General features: G+C 42.0%; 1 protein-coding gene across 2 annotated transcripts in view; it reads right to left on the bottom strand.

Annotated features, from left to right (window-relative positions):
- FNBP1L (formin binding protein 1 like) overlaps positions 1–11,640 on the bottom strand; it is a 104,144-nt gene extending 92,504 nt beyond the window's left edge. The window contains exon 1 of one of the 2 annotated variants that reach the window (XM_075558517.1): positions 11,429–11,640. In XM_075558517.1, the coding sequence (XP_075414632.1) occupies positions 11,429–11,452 (24 nt within the window). In that variant the 5' untranslated portion in view covers positions 11,453–11,640. The remainder of the gene's footprint in view (positions 1–11,428) is intronic. The other variant, XM_075558525.1, reaches the window with a different exon arrangement.
- Between the last annotated feature and the right edge of the window lie 11,946 nt (positions 11,641–23,586).

Here is a 23,586-nt window from a genome sequence, read left to right as displayed (position 1 = left end):
ATATTTTTCTTAATCATTTTATTGGGGCTCAAATGAAAAAGTAAAATATTATAATGAATTGTGCAAACGTCTAGAGTTTAAAAACCAAAAAGGAAAAACACACTCAGCATATCTTAAACCGGAAGAACTAACAAAAGAACTCAAGCCTCAAGGTACAATATAGAAAGAACCTATAAGGGCAAACTATTGAGTGATGCAGCAAGCAACAAACGAAGATGGAAAGAATACAGAGTCACTGTATCGCTCCCCCTGGTACGGAGTGGTTACACAGTGGGCTGCAGTCTGTAGTCAGCAGTTCAAAAGCACCAGCCATTCTGAAGGGAAAATGAGGAGCTGATATTAAGGTCTCAAGTAGAAAGCAAATGATTTGAGAATGATGATGGCAACAAATACATAAATGTGCTTGATACAATGGATGAAATGTATGGATTGTGATAAGAATTGTACGAGCTCTCAATAAAATGATTTTTTTTAAGAGTTAAACTTCAGTAACCCACAGAGGCAGTTCTACCCTGTCTTATGGGGTCACTATGTGTCGGCATCAACTTAATGGTAGTGACTGTAGCTTTTGGATTTTTGTTTGTTTGGGTTTTTTTTTAACTGTTACCAAAAAGAACCATTTCGAGAGAGAGCATGAGCAAGAACCAATGGTACTGAAAGAAGTCTTAGCTGCACTGAAAGTATTAGCTAAAAACAATGCACCGGGAATTGAGGGAATACCAATTACCATATATACTCGAGTATAAGCAGAGTTTTTGAGCATTTATGCCATTTTTGTGGTAAAAATAGCCTCAGCGGATATTCGGGTTGACTTATACTTGAGTATATACAGTAAAAGGTTTCAGCAAGCTGATAAAACACTGAAAGCATTTACTACTCATCAATGCCAAGTAACCTGGAAGACTAATGCAAATGTCCATCAAATGAAGAATAAATAAATAAATGAAAAGTGGTATGTTCTGCAAATACATATATAGGATGGGGAAATAGATCTATGTGTCTCTATTTGTAGGTTTAGCATTGAGGTAACGGAAGGACCTTGGGCCTCTACTCAAGCACTCCCTCAATGCATGAATACTTTCTTTTACTAAGTTGGCACTCTATGATGCTCACCCTGCCAACACAACTGCTGAAGCCAAAGCGGGTGAACAAGTAAATGTGGTGAAGAAAGCTGATGATGCCCGGCTATCAAAAGAGATAGTGTCTGGGGTCTTAAAGGCTTGAAGATAAACAAGCAGCCATCTAGCTCAGAAGCAACAAAGCCCACATGGAAGAACACACTAGCCTGTGTGATCACGTGGTCCCAAAGGGATCAGTTATCAGGCATCAAAGAACAAAAAATCATATCATTGGCTGCACACCTCCATGATACGATCGCCGAGGACAAACAGGTACATAAGCAAATGTGGCGAAGAAAGCTGATGGTGCCTGGCTATCAAAAGGCATCATCCACAAAAAAAACAAACAAACAAACCATAGTGAATGAAGGGGGAAGTGCAGAGGGGAGACCCAAAGCCCATTTGTCGGCCACTGGAGATCCCCTCACAGAGGGGTCAAGGGGAGGAGATGAGTCAGTCAGGGGGCGATGTAGCACCGATGAAGAATACAGCTTTCCCTCAGATCCTGGATGCTTCCTCCTCCCCAACTATCATGATCTGAATTCTACCCTGCAAGACTGGATAGAGCAGAGGTTGTACACTGGTGCATATAGGAGCTGGAGGCACAGGGAATCCAGGGTGGATGACACCTTCAGGACCAGGGGTGTGAGGGGTGATACTGGGAGGGTAAAGGGTGAGTGGGTTGGAAAGGGGGAACCGATTACAAGGATCTACATGGAACCTCCTCCCTGGGGGACGGACAACAGAGAAGGGGGTGAAGGGAGACGCCGGATAGAGCAAGATATGACAAAATAATGATCTATAAAAAATTATCAAGGGCTCATGTGGGCGTGGGGAGCGGGCAGGGAGGGGAAAAAAGAGGACCTGATGCAAAGGGCTTATGTGGAGAGCAAATGCTTTGAAAATGATTAGGGCAACGAATGTACAGGTGTGCTTTATCCAATTGATGTATGTATATGTATGGATTGTGATAAGAGTTGTATGAGCCCCTAATAAAATGTTTAAAAAAGTGGTATGTTCATAGGATAGATGATTAATTAGCAATAAATAAACTACAACATGCTATTGCATGGATAAACCTTGAAAACACTGTTGGGGGATGATTGATAACGTTCTCTGTTATAAAATGACAATGAGGAGAGATGAGGAAGGGGGAACAATTGCAATGATGGACATGTAACCACACACGCACACACCGCAGGAGTAAAAAATAAGAAAACTTTGGGGGACGGAAACAGTAAATGGTATAAGGTATGAAAATAATATAATTTATACTTATAATATAATAAATAATAACTTTATCAAGGGGTCAAAAAAGGGGGGGTCAAGAAGGTGGGGGAAGAGAAAGAGGGGCTGATACCAAGGGCTCAACAGAAAGTAAATGTTTAGAATATTATGGCAACATATGTACAGATATGCTTGATACAATTGATGCATGGACTATTCTGAGAGCTGTAAGAGCCCCCAATGAAGTGATCTTTTCATAAAAAAATTTTTAGATTATAATGCGGCCTCTAAAGTGAACCAGACATATATAAACCAAAGATGTGAATGGATTTGAGGCTCACACTTAATTCTAGATGCAATCTAAGAACAATTGGTTATTATGATATAGTTCAGTGTTTGCTTCCTGAATAGATTACTGCAGATATGAATAATATAGCAAAGTGTAGTGAAGAATTCAGATGGTGGCCAATTATTAAAAACAATAGCAGCTGGGACTTGGGCTTATCTTAAACCAAACAGCCATCTAAGTGAGGCATCAACTAAGTTCACAAGGAAGAAGACACACACCAGCCTGTATAATCCAAGAATTATAAATAATAAATTAGAATCATAAAATCCAAATGAGGATTTGCATGGGTTAAAGCCTCCAGTGAATCCCCCCCGACCATAGTTGAGGCCTGTGAATAGCCTCCTACCCGACCAAGAGCACTGTAAAATTGACTATGGCAGATGTAGTTAGGTTAAAATGCAGTATCTTATCATTTGATCTCCCTCTTGACCCATTTTAAGTTTATTCTAGTTTTTAATATTTCCTGTTTTCGTTTCAGGTGAGGTTTCTCTGGTTTGTTATTATTGTTAGTTTGGATGGGGCTTTTGTTTGTTGGGTTGTGTGTGTTTGGTATGTTTTCCTATATGTGAAATCCACAGGATAGGTAAATCTGTAGAGACAATAAGTAGATAAATAGCTTATTAGGGTAAGGCAGGGATGTTGGCAGAAAAATAGGGAGCTAATAACAATGAGTACAAGAAGGAAGGATATGTTCTAGAACTAAATTGTACCAATGATTTACAGGTTTTTAAAATATAAATCCACTATTGAAGTATGCATGAATTATATGTCAATAAAACTACTTAAAAGAAAACACCGTGTTGTTGTTAGGTGCCAGTGATTCATAGCAACCCTGTGTACAAACATTGTCCAGTCCTTCACCCTTCTCAAAAACGATGTTGTGTTTGAACTCACTGTTGTAACCACCGTGTCAATCCATCTCATTGAGTTTTCCTCGTTATTGTTGACCTTCTACTTTACCAGGCATGAAGTCCTTCTCCAGGGGTTGATTCTTCCTTATAACATGTCCAAAGTATGGGAGAGGGAGTCTCACGATGCGCACATTTAGAAATTCAGGCTATACTATTTATCATTCTAGCACTCCATGGTATGTTGCTTTACCAACACCATAATTCAAATGAATCAATTTTTCCTTGGTCTCCCTCACATATTATCTAGTTTTTGGATGCATACGAAGTGACTGAAAATATCATGGCTTGGGCTAAGTGCATCTTAGTCCTGAAAGTGTTATCTGTGCTGCTTTTTAACACGTTAAACAGGTCTCTGGCAGCAGAGAAGCCCTGGTGATGTAGAAGGTGACTTATGAAGTAAGCTGTTTGAACTAGCAGTCACTCCAAGGGAGAAAGAGGAGGCTGTGGGCACTACTATCAAGACTTCGTTTCAGAAACCCAAGGGGGTAGGTGTGTCCTGTCCCATAGTTGGAATCAACTCGGTGACAGTAAGTTTGGCTGTTTTCTGGTTTGCAGCAAATCTGTTCAATGCAATACACATCATTTGATTTCTTGACTGAGCCATGGGCAGTGATTGTGGATTCAAGTAAAATGAAATCCTGGACAACTTCAATATTTTCTCCATTTATTATTGTTTAATGATCTGATTGTAGGAATTTTGTTTTGTTAAGGTGAAATCCATACTGAAGGCTTGTAGTCTTTGTCCAACATTCTCCTGGATTTTTTAAACAAGCCTAAATATAGATCTCAATAGACATCAATATGGGGCAGGTAAAGGTAAAAATGACACAGAGTTTATCCTGATTATAGAAGCAGCACTCCAGTTTGCACCTCATTATAGTAATAGTAAGGTTGTTAAGGCGTTTCCAAAGTGTCCTGCAACTTGTCACCTCCTTAACTAATGGCAACATCTGTAATACAATGTTGAGCACAACAATTTATACCATAAAGCACACATAAGTCAAAGGGTACCCCCCAAAAAAACCCAACTATGCTAATTTGTTTTTTTGATGTGAGGAGGAGTGCATTTGGAATTCATTCCACCAGATCAGACTGTTAATCAAGCTTTCTATTTAGAGGTTCTGAAAAGGTTGCATAACAATGTGCAACAAAAGGCCTGATTTGTCAGACGGGGGACTGGTTTTGTCACCATGACAATGTACCTGCTCCCACAGCCATCTTAGTGCACCAGTTTTTGGCAAAAAATAGCCTCTCTTGCCCCATCCACCTTACTCGCCTGACCTTGCTCCGTGCAACTTCTTTTTGTTTCCGAGAACGAAGAGGAGCATAAAAGGACAGCAATTTGAGGCCTGAGCAGGGGTGAAGAAAAAAATGAGGGAGGTGCTGCCAGTCATTCAAACAGTTGAGTTTGAAAAATGTTCCCAAGAAAGGAATCTCAGATCTGACAAATATATTAAGTGTAATGGAAAGTACTTTGAAAGTGCTATGGTTGTTTTGCAATAAAAAATTTAAATAAACAGCTTTGATAAAAATTCTGGGGTTTGGGAGCTACCCCACATATGTATTCAATGCTGTTTTCCAAAGATTTGAATGCACAAGGAATAACTATAAAACAGCACAGAGTTGGTAAGCATTGTTCAACAGACAACATTTAGGAAAGGAATAGCAATGTAAAGGAGTACTGCAGAACGAGGAAAACAGTATAGCCTCAAGATGACTCAAGTTCCGTCACGGAAAGGCTAGTATTAAAAGCTGTTGTAAATGCTCAACATCTTTTGAAGTGCTCACTGTATAATTGTTATTGTTACTGCCAATCCAATGGACCCCAACTTACGGCAACCCTATGCAAAACGGGATCAGACTGCTATGTTCCATAGTTTCCACTGGCTGTTTTCTACAGTACATCGTCAGGCTCTCAACCTAGTCTGTCTTGGTCTAGACACTTTGCTAAAACTAGTTCAGCATCATAGCAAAAAAATCTCCTACTGGCAAATACCAGCACACTAGGTGGATCAGTCAGGAATCAAAACCAGGTATCAAACTTGGGTCTCTGCCATGGATAGCAGGAATTCTACCAGTGAGCTACCACCTATGACAGATTTTCAATATTAAGTTACTTTTTTTAAAAAAAGAATCACTGCCATTGAGTCCATTCTCATCTCAAAGTAATCCTTTAGGGTAGGGTAAAATGATCCCTGTGGGCTTCCAAAACTTTAAATCTTTACAGTAGACAGAGTGAGTAGTTAGTAGCTTAATGTGTAACCTACATCAGAGCAGTTTCATGGCCTGTCAAAGAGCAGCATTCTAACATATAGATTCTTCTCGTAGAGAAATGTCATCTACGAGTATGAAACCAAACTTAAGCCAAGATTACAGAAATGGTCTAGCCAGTACAGGTTACAATGGAACTCGAACGCTCTGATCCAGACAGGTTGATTAAAATACCATCAGTTATTCTGGCAGCTGTATCACCAAGCTGTGAGTCAAATACAATCATACTAATTGGCTTTAGAACAGTTCTTTCCTAATCTATGAATTTTTTAACTTAAGCATCAAAATTTACTCTTTTCACCTGTTTTTATATCCCCTTTAAGGTCTAAGGGAAGACTAGTCTCAGAAACTTTCTTTAAAGTCCTCCTAGAACATTCACTAATCAGTAATCAATACACTGGATAAAGCAAACAGCTATTAATTCAATTAGGCAAAATATGCAGATCAAGCTATAGGCATTGTTTTAGTCAGTAAAAACTGAAGAAACAAAGTTTAACCCAGCCTCTACAAGGGCCTTCTAATCTAGTACATTTAAACCATGTTAAAATAGAGACTAGGAGTCTCGGTGTCACTTGGTTAAGTATTGGATTGCTAACTACAGGTAAATAGCTCAAACCCACCAGCTGATACATGGGAGAAAGACAGAGCAGCCTGCTCCCATAAAGATTTAAAGCATGGAAACCTTAAGAAGTTGATCTATTGCCCTATACGTTTCTATGAGTCAAGGGCCTCATAATCTAGTACACTTAAAAGATAAGTGTTCCAAAAATGTAAGTACTATATTGGGGGGCTTCAAGCAGTTTGTGGAAAATTGAAAGACAATGAAATTCTCCACAAAATTTTCTAAGCCCCCAAATATAAAGTGCAGTAAGGACAAAGATGAGGAAGCAGCTAACAAAAGGTTAAAACTGTCGGTTTAATATTAAGAAATCATCTAAACTATCACCCAACTCACATATTTCAATTTCTCACAAATACATGTAAGAGCTTTGTCATATGCATTGTTATTAACATGATGAAAATAACAATGGTTCTTAAATTATACCTTCTTAAAACTAAAGTCTAAAGATCACGAGTATAGAAAGCTAAGGCATAAAAAAGTTGTCAAGGATTTCATTTTATTGAGATCCACAATAAACAACCATGGAAGCAGCAGTCAAGAAATCAAATGACTTATTACACTGGGTAATTTTCTGCAAAATACTTATTTTGAAAGTGTTAAAAAACAAAATGTGGCTTTAAGGTTCTAGGTGCACCTGACCTAAGTCATAGCATTTCAACCACCTCAAATGCAGGTGAAAGCAAAGCAATGATAAAGGAAAGGTAAGACTTGATGCCTTTGAATTATGGTGTTGGTCAAGCCTATTCATTAAATATACCACGAATAGCCAGAACGAACAGATCTGTCTTTGTAGCAGTACAGCCAGAATGCTCCTTAGAAGAGAGAACGGCAAGACATCTCATCTACTTTAGACACATTATCAAGAGAAACCAGCTCCTGGAAAAGGACGTCAGATTTAGTTAAGTAGAGGGTCGGTGGGGGGAAAAAAAGCAGGCCTTCAATCAGCTGGTTGATACAGTGCCTCCAAAAATGGGCTCAAACACAGCAACAAGTGTTAAGCCTGGCACAGGACTGGGTTGTGGCTCATTCTTTTGTAAACAGCCCTCTGTGAGGTAGAACAGAGATACAATGGTTTGAACTAACATGAATTAAACCACATATTTATGCCTGTCTTTTTAACTCCAGACTAGTTAATCCATTGTCAGCTTCTAATGTTTTACTCTTTCCTTTAAGCAGCAAATTTAAAAATAAATCATAACATGGGTGTGATGTTATTTTTCATATCCACACACACACACAAAACAACCCATATACAGATTTCATTTCTGTTGAACTCTATCTGGCTCCTGAAAAAACAAAAAAGCCTTCTCTCTTTGTTAGAAGACTGTATTGACTCAACACTTCTCTAATTTGGACTGACTTAACCATTCTTGGAAATCAACACAATAAGAATTGCTTAAGATGCTATCTTATAATTTACTTTGCACGCATCCTGAGGGAATGAAAACAGTCATCTTTGGGGTTACTCAGAAGCTACAATTGTAACTCTAGTCAAGGGAGCTTCAAAAAGGCCATGGAACAATGGAATGAAAAGAGACTGGAAATTTCAAAAGTTATGAAATTGTTTAAGCCCCTTCAGAGAGAGGAGCTTTCCACTCCTATGTTACAGTCTCAGACACCTACAGGGGCAGTTTCTACCCTGACCAATAGAATCAATGTAAGTCAAAATTGACCCGATAGCAGTGAGTTTGGGTTTGATTTGTTTTTATATATACACCATCTTATTAAATGCTCATTTTCAACACAAGAAATTCCCTAAAGCACAGCTTAAATTTGTTACCAATTAATTCATGTTCCTTCACAACCATACAAGAGAAGCCTGGCATAACCCACTTAGCTGACATAACCTCACTTAGGTGCTAGTCCTGTCCCCCAGAGTCAGTGTTAAAGTAGTTCTATAGAATCACTTTATTCTCAAATTTAACAAGACTTAAGAAGCACCCCCCAAAAATGATTAAATTTTTTTTAATGAGGAACTGATACCAAGGGCTCAAGTAGAAAAAAATCTTTTGAGAATGATGATGGCAACAAATGTACAAATGTGCTTGACACAATAAATGGATGTATATGTATTATGATAAGAGCTGTCCCCAATAAAATGTTTTTTTAATTTAAGAAGCATTAAAATGGCAATAAAAATCCAGTGGATGTTATAAAAAACAGACTTTAAGTTTGATTGCATAATCACATACCATCTTTTTATATAATACAACAAATTTTGACTGATTAAAATGGTCTGGAGTGGTAACATGAGCCTAAACATGAAATAATTCAAAATTTCAAAGGAATTTTCTGACCTCAGCTTCCTCAATGGCAAGGGTACAGTGTAGGTATTTGTATTACGATTCCTTGGAAGTACAGTATCTTTATTCAAAACTGAGCAGAGTGAAACAGGAAGTCAGTTTTTCCTAAGGTCTCTCCTAGTCCCAACAATAGCCCTTTACACCAACTTCTACTAGTTGATATTATTTAGTTTCTAATACTCCCTCAAATTATCAAACCTCTAACAACCTTAGTATATGAAATTGTATGACATCAGAATTTCCAGCCCATCTCTTCTATAGTTTACCTTTTCAAACTGCTAAGAAACTATTTAAATGGCTAACAGCCAAACAGCAGGTGACAGTGGGGGATTAGACAAGCTTCTGTACCAAGTATATTCTTTAAAAACTAGTCATTAAAATGGATCTTAGTCTTCACTAAAATAATTTGCCCCGTTTTTCTATGTGACACAAATTGAGTATTTAAAATGTAAATGAAAAATGATTTCTAAGTACTATTTCCCCGTTGTTTTTCTATATGTACCTTTTTATGCTGTCTGCTAAAAGTAGCTTCCTTTGCAATATGGTGGTCCAGTGGTTAAAGCACTCAGCTGTCAAGCTGAAAGTCAACCATCGATGACAGGGAGAAGGAGGTGGCGGTTCTCCAGCAAGAATTTACAGCCTTGGAAACCCTGTCAGGGTCGTTCTACTCTGTCCTCCTCCTACAGGAGTCTCCCTGTGAGGGAACTGACTGGAGGAAAATGGGTTTGATTTTGGTTTTTAGAAAGTGGAAAATAAAGCTATACCAATTATTTTCATTGATGATACACTATAATCATCTATTAAAACAAAAAACTGCCATCAAGTCGATTCCAATTCATAGTAACCCCCACAGGACAAGACAGAACTGCTCCTGTGTTTCCAAGACTTGAACTCTAAGCAAACAGCTTCATCTTTCTCCTGCAGGGTGGCTGGTGGTTTTGAACTGCTGACCTTGAGATAAGCAGCCCAATGCATAACCATAAGCCACCAAGGCTCCTGCACAAAATGAAAGGGCAAAAGCATTTTAAAAAAAAACAAAAAACCTCCCAGCCACAGAGTCTATTCATAGCAAACCCTGTAGGACAGGGCAAAATATACCGCTGGTGGTTTGAGACTGTAATCCTTTATGGGAATAGAAAGCCTCGTCCCCGTGTAGCAGCTGGTTTCGAACTAGTTAGCAGTCCGCTCGTAACCCATTACATCACCACAGCTCCTTATTTAATTCATAGCCTCCTCATTATGTGGCCAGCTAATGCTATCTAAGAAACACAGGAAAGGAGGTATTCATAGGCCACACAATTGTACAGAATGTTGCAAGAGAGACAGATTCCTGGGCTAAGTGGGTGTTCAACTAGATGAGCTCTAAAGTCTCTTTCAGTTCCTGAGATTCCGAATCTATTAGTAAGATGTGAAAATTAATAAAGATAACATTTTCTCCGTCAATTAACGGATCTCTCTCCACTCCCACCCTAACCATAAACACACACACACCAAAAAAAGTTCTCTCTCTCCCCCCCACCCCTTTCTCTGCCGTGCTATCACAAGGTCCGTGCTAACAAAAGGCCTGGAAAATATGCACAGGTGGGATAAAAGGGGAGTGGCTGGGACTCGGCGGCTCTCGGGACAGCGCCCCCACGCCCCCTGTCCCCCGGCGCCACCTGAGAAATCACAGCCCTCCACACCGCCACCCTTCCGCGGCGACGTCGGGCGGGCGCAAATTCCCCGACCTATTACACAACCCGCACCTTGGCGAGACACTGGGCATTGTCTGGATCCTCCCGCGCCCAAGAAAGGCAGGAGCAGGCGAGGGGGCGAGTAAGGAGGAAGACGAAGGGCAGGGGAAGTAGAATCCCGGAGCGCGCCTTTTGGCAACAATCGGCCGCCCCACCGATCCCTCACCCTCAATTTAATTCAGATCCCTAAAGCCAACCCACCCGCCCAAGGGCTGCAGCCTCAGGTGACCCAGCGGGAGCGCCCCGACCATTTGCTGCTGGTCTCGAGACCGGGAGAGGGAAATGGGCGTGTGGGCTGGGCCTGGCTGGCCGCGGGCCGGGCGCCGAACAAAGCCGCCCGGTTCCCCCGACCCGGGGCGGGAGCGAGGGCTGCGGGCGGCGCCGGCCGGCTCCCCGCGCCGCCAACGCCCGCCCCACGGAGCCCCTCGGCCCGCCGGGGGTCGGCGGAGCCTGCGAGCAGCACGGGAACGGCGCCCCTTCGGGACAATGGGCCCCCCTCCCCCGCGCCAGGCGCGGGGATACAAAGGGAGAGGCGCGCGGCCCGCGCGGAGCCAGGCGTCGGGGAAGCGATCGGCGGAGGGGGCGAGGGGACTGGCGCGGACGGCCCAGGGCGCCGGAGCCCGCACGCCCGCCCGCCCGCCCGCCCGCGGGCAGCTCCCCCGACCGTCCAGGCGCTGCCCAGACCCTGCGCGCCGCAGCGGCGGGAGCGCGGGCCCCGCGCAGCCGACCCCCAGCGGACGAGGGAGGAGGGTCTGCACACAAAGAGGAGCGGGACCCCCAGGCTCTGCCAGCGCGGAGGGCCAGCCGCGCCCCCGCCGCCGACGGCCAGCGGCGCCTTCCCCGCCCGCGCCGCGCCTCCCGAGGGCCGGGGTCCGCGCGGCGCACCCCACTCACCCACAGCTCTGTGCCCCAGCTCATGGCGGAACTTGAGGCGACTGCGGCCGTGACTGTCCCGCTGTCCGTCCGCCCGTCGGCTCTCCGGTCAGTCGGCCCGTCCTTTCGCTGTCGGGCCGGCGGGCTCGCGGCTGCACTGCGCTACCTTGGAAGGCACCGCCACCGCTGGGCTCCCCAGTGAGTGAGAAAGACGCGACTGAGGAGCCGCTGCCGCCGCCGCCGCGTCCCCGCCTCCCGAGCCGGGAGGGAGGGGGCTGGGGCCGGAGAGGCGGGACGCGGAGCGGGGAGGGGGCGGGCGCGGTGCACCCTGGGATCGGGGCGGGCCGCACGCGGCCGCCCGGGGGCTCCTCGCTGCCCGTGCCTGCGCTCCCACCCCTGCCGCCCCTCGCCGTCCTCTTTCGGGCCGTGCCTCCCCGGCTCCCCCCGACGCGCGGACGTTCCCGCAGCCCCTCCGACCCTGCATCCCGGGGGGAGGGCGAGAATAGACGCCCACCACCGCTCACCTCTCCCTTCCTTTGCTCTGAGCCCCGGAGATGAGGCAGCTCGCGTTACCTGCCTCTCTACCTCTCATTCCTGACTTACAAAGTCGTCTGTTATCGGGTCTAGATTGTGGAGCAGTGCGTTTTATTTACTTAAAATGCACGTTGGGTTGAATGCGCTCTCATTTCAGACCTGAGCGCCGTCTTTCCCCACCACGAATTTTGGGAACCCCTGAAATGTATGCTAGCCATCAGGTTGATGGTTCAAGCCTACCCAGCCGCCTTTCCGCTGAAGAAGAGGCTGAGGGGGCCCCATTCTCGTAAATGCAATCCCAGAAACCATCTGCAGGGTGTGTGTAGTTGAAATCAACTTAGATGGCGACGGATTTCGGCTTTTCGGTTTGGAAAACGTATGGAAGTGGGACGTCGGTTGTGAATGCAACACGCCCCATGATGTTTTTAATAAAACAGCCTAATTTTATAACTTGGCAGGTCTTCCAGGAACCATTATAGAATGTTGCCCTGACATCAAATGGAAAACAAATGGACAAACGTGAGCAGGAGATGAGAACAGAGCTTGTCCCATTTCTGGCTTTGGCACCTCGTGTGTGGGGTGGAGGGGAGTCAGATGCCTACCCTGTCATTCAAAGAAACCTCTTCCGTATGCATATCTCTCATCTCAGAATATCGGAACCTTTGAGACAGATCCACCACTTCCTTTTTCCTCTGCAGTTACTTCCCGGGATTTCTGAGCAATCATTAACTGCATTCAGCATGCCTGACTGGTACTATTAAAGATCAAGTACGTTTACCAGCTCCCTAACAAACGCCTGAGTATTAACTGCCTTTCGCCTATAGAGAATAAAATACATTTCAATCCAGTCAACGACTAGAGTACTTCTCGAACAGTGTCTTAAAAACGTTCTCTTGTGTCTCAACAAGCAGTGTCCCCATTTGAAACTACTCCCCTACCAGCCTGCCCGTGTGCCCCAGACTCTTCCGCCTACATCCCTATCCCCTAACTTGCTGTGCTCACCTAGGGCTGAAGCAGCTAACGTGAGCCCTCCCGACCACCCACCCACCACTTCTGCTCAATGCTTTGCCCACTCTCTTGATGTCAACTTAAGCATACAAACTCACTCCATTCTAAGCAATTTCTAAATGCTTAAGTTTTGTCATGCTGTGAAAATACAGTGAAGGATTGACTAACGCTTTTACTTTCTAATATTGTTCTATGCTGCTGCCTCTATTTTGCTTGAAATTCCTTTAAGAATATTTGCATCACCTAACACTGCCCTCCACAAACCCTTTCCCTTCCTCTTATCCTCTGTTTGTAGTAATCACATGTAACCTTTATGAGTAATGGAAAATATATTTATTAAGTGAATGATCTGTTACTCAGAATCATCCTTATACAAAGATTTATCATAACTAGTGCAATAAACATTGTGACATGATTTAAAAGGTATAATAACTTACCACTTACATGTAAAGATCATCTCCAACATTGGCATCCATAATTCCTCCATTGAACACAGCGGCTTACCTCTTAGATAAATATTTTTCTTCCAGAGTTTCTCAATAGAATTCACGCTTAAAACTTCTCATTTCTCTTCAAAATGTTAGATCGTTGGGCATCAAGATGAATATTACAATTCAGATTAAAATTTCTGTTGTTTTACATTACTATAATTTTACATTTAAAAGTATTTCATTTGTAATTTTCAAAATTCTTTGATGATGTAAAAATCATTTATTTCAACAATCTTTAAACAAAGTAATTAAATGTAAAAATCACCTCAACACAGGAATAAATATGCCTAGCACTGTATTTTGTTACTAAAATAATAATGATTATTCAGATTTTAAATTTTCATTCTCAATACAGTCTTATGGAAGGACCCCTGGTGGTGTACTTGACTTATTTGGACAGCCAATTACCATGTAATTTCTATTTTATACTATGTATTTTATAAGGTAATCAATGTTAAGAAGGAATCAATATTCTCATTTTCTTTGCATATTTTTACTGTGGAGCCACTTTACCACATACACTGGAAAGAGTTTAAATTACACAAGATATTTAGTAATTTTAAAAATTAGTGCACTGTATTTTTGTTAGTTATGGAAAGTAACATATTGAATGCATTTTTTCTTTAAGCATACGTTTGAACTCTGCTCTATGATAAGCCATGGAAGTGTTACATTTTAATTTGCATATTTTACATATCTCTATCATGTATTCATTCAAATTCATTCTTGCAAACATTTAACAAACACCCTTTTCAGTCTCAACTTTTCTCCGCATGATTTCCTTCATTAAGTCAGAATGTGAAATATAGCTGCATCCTTGGACCTATAATAATTTCCTAGTCTAAATACATCAACTTCTAACCATAAATCAATCCCTTATCTTAAAATTATAATGTTGCCCATTATTGAGAGACAAATTAAAACCATGATGAGACACAATCACACTCTTTAGAACAGCAATAATAAAAAACACAGAAAATACTAGGTATTGAGGATGTTATAGAGAAACCAGAACTTCATCCACTGCGGGTGGGATTGTAAATTGGTCCAGCCATTGTGGAAAGCTGATTGGTGGCTCCTCAGAACAGAATGGCGATTATGGCTCAGCAATTCCGCTCTTGTGCATGTACCCAAAAGACCCGAGCAGGCTTCTTATATACACCCATGTTCATTGTAACACAGTTCTCATAAACAAAAGGTAGAAACTACTGAACTCTCCATTAACTGATAACAATAAACAAAATATAGTATATACAAACAATGGAGCCCTGAAGAGAAATAAAATTCTGATGCATGCCACAAAATGGTTAAATCAAAAAGCAAACCAAACTCACTACCATGGAGTAGATGACCACTCACAGTGACCTTCTAGGACCCGGTAGAACTGCCCCCATGAGTTTCCAAGACTGTTAACTCTTTATGGGAGTAGAAAGCCCTGTTATATTTTCTAAGGAGCAACTGGTGGTTTTGAATTGCTGACCTTGCAGTTAGAGAACCACTTTGCCACCAGAGCTCCTCAAAACAGTTAAACCTAGAAGCTACTATGCTGAGTGCAATATCAGACACAGAAGAACAAATACTGTGTGGTTTCACTTGTATGAAATAAACATAAAATCCATAAGGATTAGAAGTTACCAGGGGTGAGAGAGAGGGGTAAAAAGAAAGTGGGGATTTGTGTTAGAATTCATTGAAAGTACGCTCATCTGAATGCACTATCACGGAGCCCGTTCTGACTCATAGCCATCCTATGAGTCAGACTGGAACTGTCCCTTTGTCTCCAAGGCCATAAATCTGTGTGGGAGCAAAAAGCATCATCCTTCTCCCACAGAGTGCTAGTGGGTTTGAACTGCCGACCTTATGGTTAGCAGTCCAATGTGCAACCCACCAAGCTACTAGGATTCTAATGGTGGTGGGATAATTTTTTTCGGGGGGTGAGGGGATAGTAAAATGGTTACCCAACTTGAAAAATGTAATCAACATACTATGCCGGAACTCCCTCAAAACAAATACTAAGTCAATCTTTGGGTCAGCTCATTCCATATCTATAGGTAGCTTTGCCTTAAGGTCTTTGTGGGAAGTAGTGCCAAAGAAGAAGTAAAGCTTTAGTAAACAATGTTTAGAGCAGTGGTTCTTAACCTGTGGGTCGTGCTCCCTTTGGAGATCGAATGACCCTTTCACGGGGGTTGCGTAAGACTGTTTGAAAACACCTATTTCCGATGGTCTCAGGAACTGAGACACCGCTCCTCTAACCATCTCCAGGCGGATGTGCCCACATGCAGATGCACCCACATAAGAGTGAGTACCCGGCATGAAGATTGTTACCCATGCTACACCATGCTTCAAGACGAAATTTCGTTTACTTGTAATTAGAAATAAATATTTCCTGTACAGATGTGCTTTATACAATTGATGTATGTATATGTATGAACTGTGAAAAGAATTGTATCAGCCCCAATAAATTGTTAAAATAAAAAAAAAGAAAAGAAAAGGCAAAAAAAAAAATTTTTAAATACTCAAAAAAAAAAGAAAAATATTTCACAATATGTAATTAATTACATATTTTTGTGATTAATCACTACACTTAATTATGTTCCATTTGTAACAATGAAAATACATCCTGCATATCAGATACTTATATTTTGATTAATAACAGCAAAATTACAGTCATGAAGTAGCAACTAAAATAATTTTATGCTTGGGGGTCATACATGAGGAACTGTATTAAAGGGTCATGGCATTAGGAAGGTTGAGAACCAACCAGTGGTTTAGAGTGTGAAAAACAGTTCTTAGTATATATGTATTGATATGCCAATCCATCAATACTAATCATATAGCATATGGAAAGAAATAAACACAAACAATAGCAACTCCTTCCATGTCATTCAAATATCTTAAGGTCATGCCTTAAAATTAAAACGACAGAGCCAATGTCTACATATAATTTTCTATGCTGCTGGTGGCGTTAGCATCCCAGTGTGTCATGTTATTTGATTTCTTGACAACTGCTTTCATATATGTTGATTGTGGACCCAAGTAAAATGAACTCTTTGGCAATTTTGACCTTTTCTCCGTGTATCATGAAGTTTATATTGATCCACTTGTAAGGATTTTTATTTTCTACATATTAAGATGTAACTCCTACAGAAAACTCTGATCTTTATCAGTAAGTGCTTCAAGTTTTTGTGAATTTCAGCAAGCAAGGCAGTGGTTGTTGTTAGGTGACATTGAGTCAGTCCTGACCCATAGCGACCCCATGCACAAGAGAGCGAAATGAATGAAACACTGCCTGGCCCTGGGTCATCCTTCTAACGGTTCCTGTGCCTGAGCCCAAGGTTGGGTCATCTTCATATCAAGGGTTGTTACTGAAGCTTCCTCTACGCCTGACACTATGTTCTTCTTTATATAGTCCATCTTGCTCATGATACAGACTGAATACGTATTTTGACATAGGCGAAAAGAAGAATGATGAAAACTGAGAGACGTGCAGAATCAATTAGTCCAATGGACTAATGGACCATGAAAATATTAGTCTCTACAACCCTGAGGCCAGAAGAACTATGTGGTGCCTGGCTACGGTCCTGGATACAGTGAGGGAAAAATATGGAACAAAATCATAAAAGAGACCAAGCTTCTTCGTTGGATAGAGACTGGTGGAACTCTGAGACTATTACCCTAAATCACCCTTCAGGTCTGGAACTGAACTCACCCCTGGTTAGAATAATCAACTTATTACCTTCAAGAGGTCAACATTTACCAGGGACAAAGTCCAAGAGTTAGGAAAGAAGAAAGGATGTAAACAAACGCAGGGAGGTCGTGGGATAGGCAATGGTACATTGAGGGGACTACAATGGACAAGTTGAAACAAAGTGCACAAATTGTTAAATATAAAACTAGCTTTCTGCCCTGTAAACCTTCACAATAAAAAATTAAAAGTAAATAATAAGCAAGTAAAAGAATGCCACCCTGATGCACGCCTTTCCTGACTTTAAAACATTCAGTATCCTCTTGTTTTTGTTCAAATAACTGCCTCTTGGTCTTTTACAGGTTCCACAGGACCACTAGTAAGCCACATTCTTTGCAAGGTTACCCATAATTTATGACCCACATAGTTAGATGACCTCACCTAGTCAACAAAACAGTTGCACATCTTCCTGGTATTCTCTGCTTTCAATCAAGATACATCTGACTTCCTTTCATGTCCTCTTCTGAATCTTTTTTGTTGATGTTGTGCTGCAATTGTTTGTAACTATCTTCAGCAAAACTTTACTTCCATGTGATATTAATGATGTTATTTGATAATTTTTGCTTTTAGTTGGGTCACTTTTCTTTGAAATGGGTACAAATATATGCATCTCTTCCACTCAGTTCATGAAGTAGCTGTTTTCCAAATGTCTTTTTATTTTTTCATTAATAATTTTATTGGGGAGCTCTTACAAATCTTATAATTCGCCATTCAATTGTATTAAGCACACTTGTACATGTGTTGTCTTCAACATTTCCAAAACATTTTCTTTGTACTTGAGCCCTTGATATTAACTCCTCTTTTGTCCCCTCCCTCCCCCATCCTCCTACCCTCATGAATCCTTGATCAATTATATATTATTATTTCATATCTTATACTGTCTGTTATCTCCCATCACCCACATTTCTGTTATTCATCCCCCTGGGTGGGGGCAGTGCTATATATCCAAACTTCTGATGAGTTCCCCCTTTCTCCCCCATCCCCCACTCCACTCCCACAATCCACCTACCCTTATGATATCTCTACTCCCACTACTGTTCCTGAGGGGTTTCTGTCCTGAATTCCATGTGTCAAGAGTTCATATCTGTACTAATGTGTGTACTCTGGTCTAGCCGGATTTGTAAGCTAGAATTGGGTCATGGTAGTGGGGCGGGGGAGCATTCAGGAACTAGAATGATGTGTGTGTCATCGATGCTATACTGAACCCTGGTTGAATCATAACCCTTCTGTGGGGGGATGTCCAATTGTTACAGATGGGCTTTGGGTCTTCACCTTAACCCCCTCTTTTGCATCGATATAATTGTTTATTTTGAGTCTTTTGATTTCAACATCTCATGATCACACAGGCTGGGGTGCTTCTTCCATGTGGACTTATTTGCTTCCCTGTTAGATAGCTGCTTGTTTAACTTCACGCCTTTAAGAACCCAGACACTATATCTTTTGATAGCTGGGCACCTTCTGCTTTCTTCACCGCATTTGCTTATGCACCCATTTTGTCTTCAGGGATCATATTGGGAAGGTGAATATCAAAGAGTGCCAGGTTATGAGAAGAAAGTGTTCTTGTGTTAAGGGAGGCCTTGAGTCGAGACCCAAAAGACAGTCTGCTATTTTAATGCTTAACATATAAATATATGTACATCAGTTTCTATCCCTTTCCTTATAAAATAATATATTTACATTTATACATGCCTATAGCTATACCTCTATAAATAGCTTTTGCCTCCTAGTTCTTTCCTCTATTTCCTTTCACCTTCCTCTTTTCCCACTATCATACTCAGCCTCCATTCAGCTTTCTGTGATTCCTCACGGATACAGTGCACTTGACCAACCCCATTTCTTGATGTAGACAAGTGAGTACCTCCAGCATTCAGCAGTTTCTTGAAACATTTGCATTGGTATTCTGTTCATTCTTGGCGTCAGCCTTCAGTGCAGCTTGAATTTCTTTAATACAATCAGTCTTGGTTATATGCTACCTCTTGAAATATTTTAACATTAACCAGTTCATTTTGATACAGTGATTCAATGTATTCCTTCCCTCTTATTCTGATGCTTCTTGTATCATTCAATATTTTAGCTATAAAACCCTGCAATAGCACAACTCAAGTCGTGATGTTTTTTGGGGGTGTTTTTTTCCCAGTTTATTCAACTTAAGAAACACCAATCATAGTCTTCTTTTTTGGGGTCTCTAACTCCAGGTCTTTCCACATTTTATTACAATACTTTATTTTGTCTTCTTGAGCTGTCTTTTGAAAGTTTGTGTTCAACTCTTGTACTTTATCATTTCTTCGTCACCTTAGCATCGCTACTTTCAGGAGCAAACTTCAGAGTCTCTTCTGACACCCACTTTGATTTTTTCATTCTTTCTTGTCTTTTTAATGACCTTTTGCTCTTTAGGTATTATGTTCTTGATATCATCCCCAGCTCAGCTAGTATTCTGGCATGAGTTTTAACATGTGTCAAATTTATTCAGAAACTATCTAAATTAAAGTAGGACACACTCAAGGTTGTATTTTGACACTCTTGGACTTGTTTTACTTTTCTTCAGCTTCAACTTGAACTTGCGTGTGAGTAATTAATGGTCTGTCTGTTCCACAGTAGGTCCCTGATCTTGTTTCCGTTGATGGCTTAGGATTTTTCAGCATCGCTTTCCAAAGTTTTAGTCAATTTGATTCCTATGTATTCCATCTGACCAGGTCCCGATGGATACTTGTCATTTCTATTATTGAAAAAGGGTCTGGCCGTGAAGAAGTGCTTGGTCTTGCAAAATTCTATCAGGAGATCTCTAGCTTTGTTTCTATCACCAAGGTCATATTTTGGGACAACTGATCCTTCCTCTTTGTTTCCAAATTTTTAAATTTTAGTCACCAGTAACTATCAGTAAATACATTTCTATTGCATGTTTGATCAAATTCAAATAGAAGAAATTGATAGAATTCTTCAATTTCTTCATCACTAGTTTTAGTGTCTAAATCTGAGTAATCGTCATATTAATGGGTATTCCTCGTAATCATAAGGATATTATCCTATCCCAGACAGTATTGTAATTCGATATAGATCTTGAATTGTTCTTTCTGATAATGAACGCAACACCATTTTCCTTGAATTTATCTTTCCTGCTTCAAAAGCATCTCATCCTATGAGCTAGGGTGGGGGCTGGGGGTGGGAGGTTATGAAAACTGACCAGCCCCTTTTATCAGTGTTCCCCACACCCTGTTTTGATGGGAGTTACAGAGACTTACGTAGAAGAACCATCCTGAGAAATTTCACTCCCCTGCTAGGTTTATTATGGGAAAGGCAGTCATAGTAAATTCTCGATAAATGTAGTTTGTTACTAGCTCTTGACCCTCTTTGTGCTTATAACTCTACATCATAAAATGGGAGATGTGGAGAAGAAAAAAGCCCAGAAAGATGTATTCTGGCAAAGTTCTACATGATGGATAAAGGAAGCTAGTACAACTTGTTTAAAAGAGGGAGATCCACACAAAGTGTACGGTTTGACATGCTTCTGTACACCCAGACTAGTTCTAGAAGGATGTGGCAGAAGCTGGAAGCAATGGCTACCTCTGGGGACAGGAACTCAGAGCTGGGCAGAACATTTACGCTGTGCTATTAACTTGGTGTTCCCTTTAATTTTAGGCAACACCACGTGCTATCTACTTTAAAAACGCTTAAAACCCCCAAAGCAGCAACACGCCCAACCTCATTCTAGGCCAGCAGCTCTCGACCTGTGGGTCACGACCTGTTTGGGCGTCGAACGACCCTTTCACAGGGCTGACCCGATTCAGAACAGTAGCAAAACGACAGTGATGAAGTAGCAACGAAAATAATTTTATGGTTGGGGGGGGGGTCACCACAACATGAGGAACTGAATTAAAGGGTCATGGCATTAGGAAGGTTGAGAACCACTGCTCTAGGCCTCTTAGAATGTCAATTTTTTAGATGGTGTGTGTGTGTAACTCCACAGTACATTTTGCTGTTTTATATTTTATTAAATCACATATATTCTGCTGTTACACTGTCCAATAAACAGCAAACGCAAAGATCCCCCGCAACCACATTCATTCCACCCCTGTCTCTTCCTCGAGTGACCCAGGAAATCGATGACCCACTTCAGGCTATTGTGAAGAAGTGCTGCTCAGAGCTCATATGGGGTGAATCAAAACCAGTGAGAGAGGAAAGAAGAAAAGAAAGAAAGAGAGAGAGAGAGAGAGAGAGAGAGAGAGAGAGAGAGAGAGAGAGAAAGAGAGAAAGAGAGAAAGAGAGAGAGAAAGAGAGAAAGAGAGAAAGAGAGAAAGAGAGAAAGAGAGAAAGAAAGAAAGAAAGAAAGAAAGAAAGAAAGAAAGAAAGAAAGAAAGAAAGAAAGAAAGAAAGAAATCACCAGTCCCTGATCTGGAGTGGTGAGGCCGGAAACTGCTCAGTGTTTAAGTTGAAGGCTCAGGTCAGAGGACTCCTAATTAATGGTTTTGACCATCAGATTGTACCATGGGTAATTCAGCTTTTGCCTCTCGTCCTGTTAAGCAAGTCGCCTGCTTGCTGTGCACTTTGAGCGGGCGGAGGCTAGCTGCCACTCCTGGAATTCTTCTTCACATTCTGCTAGCAAAAGAATTGCCCAGCCTCCCTTAAGGAGACAGCCCTCCCTTTTCCACAACTCGCCTCATGCAAATGCTATGCAGTAGCAGAGGAGTTAATGCGATGCTCCGGGATAAAACCTGCAAAGAGCAAACATGGCCTGGCCTGGCCATGCTGGACCATCACCTCTCAATCATTCCCCTGCGGTCAGGCTGAAATGATGTCTTTTCAGTAGCCCTGTTTCTCTGTTTCAGTACACTTGGCAACAAAAAATGTCTTCAGAGGCAAGCATGCAACCTGTGAAAATATTTTTTTGACTCCCTGTGTCAGGCTGGGTTGACTAAAGAAACAAATCCAGGGAAACTGATATATGTGTAAGAAGAGCCTTGTATCAAAGAGTAAATGTGTATCAGGAAAATATCCCAGCCCAGTGCAACTCAAGTCCTTAAGTCTGATCCTAGTCCATGAGTCCCTCTTCAGAGTCACAGAGCCACATGCAACGATGCGGGATGCAGGATGATCACAGGCGGTGGGTGCAGAGTCGTGTGGATCCAATGGCGGTGGCTGCCTCACGGGTCTTGCAGCAACCAGAGTCAGCCAGCAGGAAGGTGAAGGCAGAGGGCGGTTCCCAGGACCCTCCATATGAGAAGGCCATGCCTACCAGGAGGCACCATCAGGCTGTGACCCATTGACAGACTGGATGCCACCCCTACACTACTATATATCTTCAAGTTGACAGGAAAGTATGTAACTGTCGCCACCACCCCTCGCCCTTCTCGCTCTATTTTTGTTCTGGCCCTTAGGGCCTAGAGGAAGGGAATGCCACCAAGTACAGGACTGCAGCACAAGGTAAGGGATGCCTTGGACTTGACTCACTGCAACAACTCTGGATCAAAGAAACAGGAGATGCTAATGGAATTGGTGCTTACCTGGCAACTCGGAGGGGGAGGGAGAGGGACACAGGGATGAGCAAGTTGATTGTGATGACATTTGTACAGCCCTTCTGGGTAGAGTTGAGTCATTTAATTGTGTGATGTGTTAATTATTACACAATAAAAAAATACCAACTCAGGACATTAGCTATGATGTGGGTGGGCTCCAGCGTCCTTTCTGCCCATCTCCTGCTGCTCCTTGCTAGTACTCCTGAACTCCAGCCAAATCAAACTATGCAAAGTTCTGTGACTGCCTAGTCCTCCCTCCGGCCTCCATGCCTGTATTCCTCTCCTCTAGCCAACAATTCTTAGTTCTTAAAGACTCGCTTTGCAGGTGCTCATTCCGAGAAGCATTCCCGGGGCTTTACTCCTTCTTCTCTCTACTGCAGACTTTGTATTTGGTGCTCCTGAGATGGTCTTATTCTTGGGACTCGTCTCTGTCATAGCGGGTGACAATTACGGTAAGTTAAATGCCTATTTATTTGTCTATCTCCTTGAGGACAGGACTTTTCCTGGCTCAGAGTGAATCACACACACACACACACACACACACACACACACACAAGGGTAAGGGAGTACTGCTACAAAATCATAGAAAATTTTATTAAGTAAAACTATCCAATGTGAAGCCATTGTTTCTCAACATACCCCCAGCAAGCAATAGACACTTCCAAAGGCAATGTTCCCATCTCTCTAACTCTGGTGGCATGGTGGTTATGCGGTGTCCTGCTAACCTTACATAAGAACAGCAGTTCAAAACCACCAGCCACTCCAAGGGAGAAAGGGAGGGGGCATTCTGGAACTCTCATCAAGAGGTACAGTCTCAGAAACTCACGGGGGCAGTGTTACCCTGTCATAAATGGCCGCATGAGTCTGCATCAGGTTAGTGGCAGTGAGGCTTTT

The sequence above is a fragment of the Tenrec ecaudatus genome, chromosome 1 (assembly GCF_050624435.1).
Source record: "Tenrec ecaudatus isolate mTenEca1 chromosome 1, mTenEca1.hap1, whole genome shotgun sequence".
NCBI lineage: Eukaryota > Metazoa > Chordata > Mammalia > Afrosoricida > Tenrecidae > Tenrec > Tenrec ecaudatus.
Note: the sequence above shows the minus strand (reverse complement) of the source record. Positions and strands in the feature narration are given on the sequence as shown.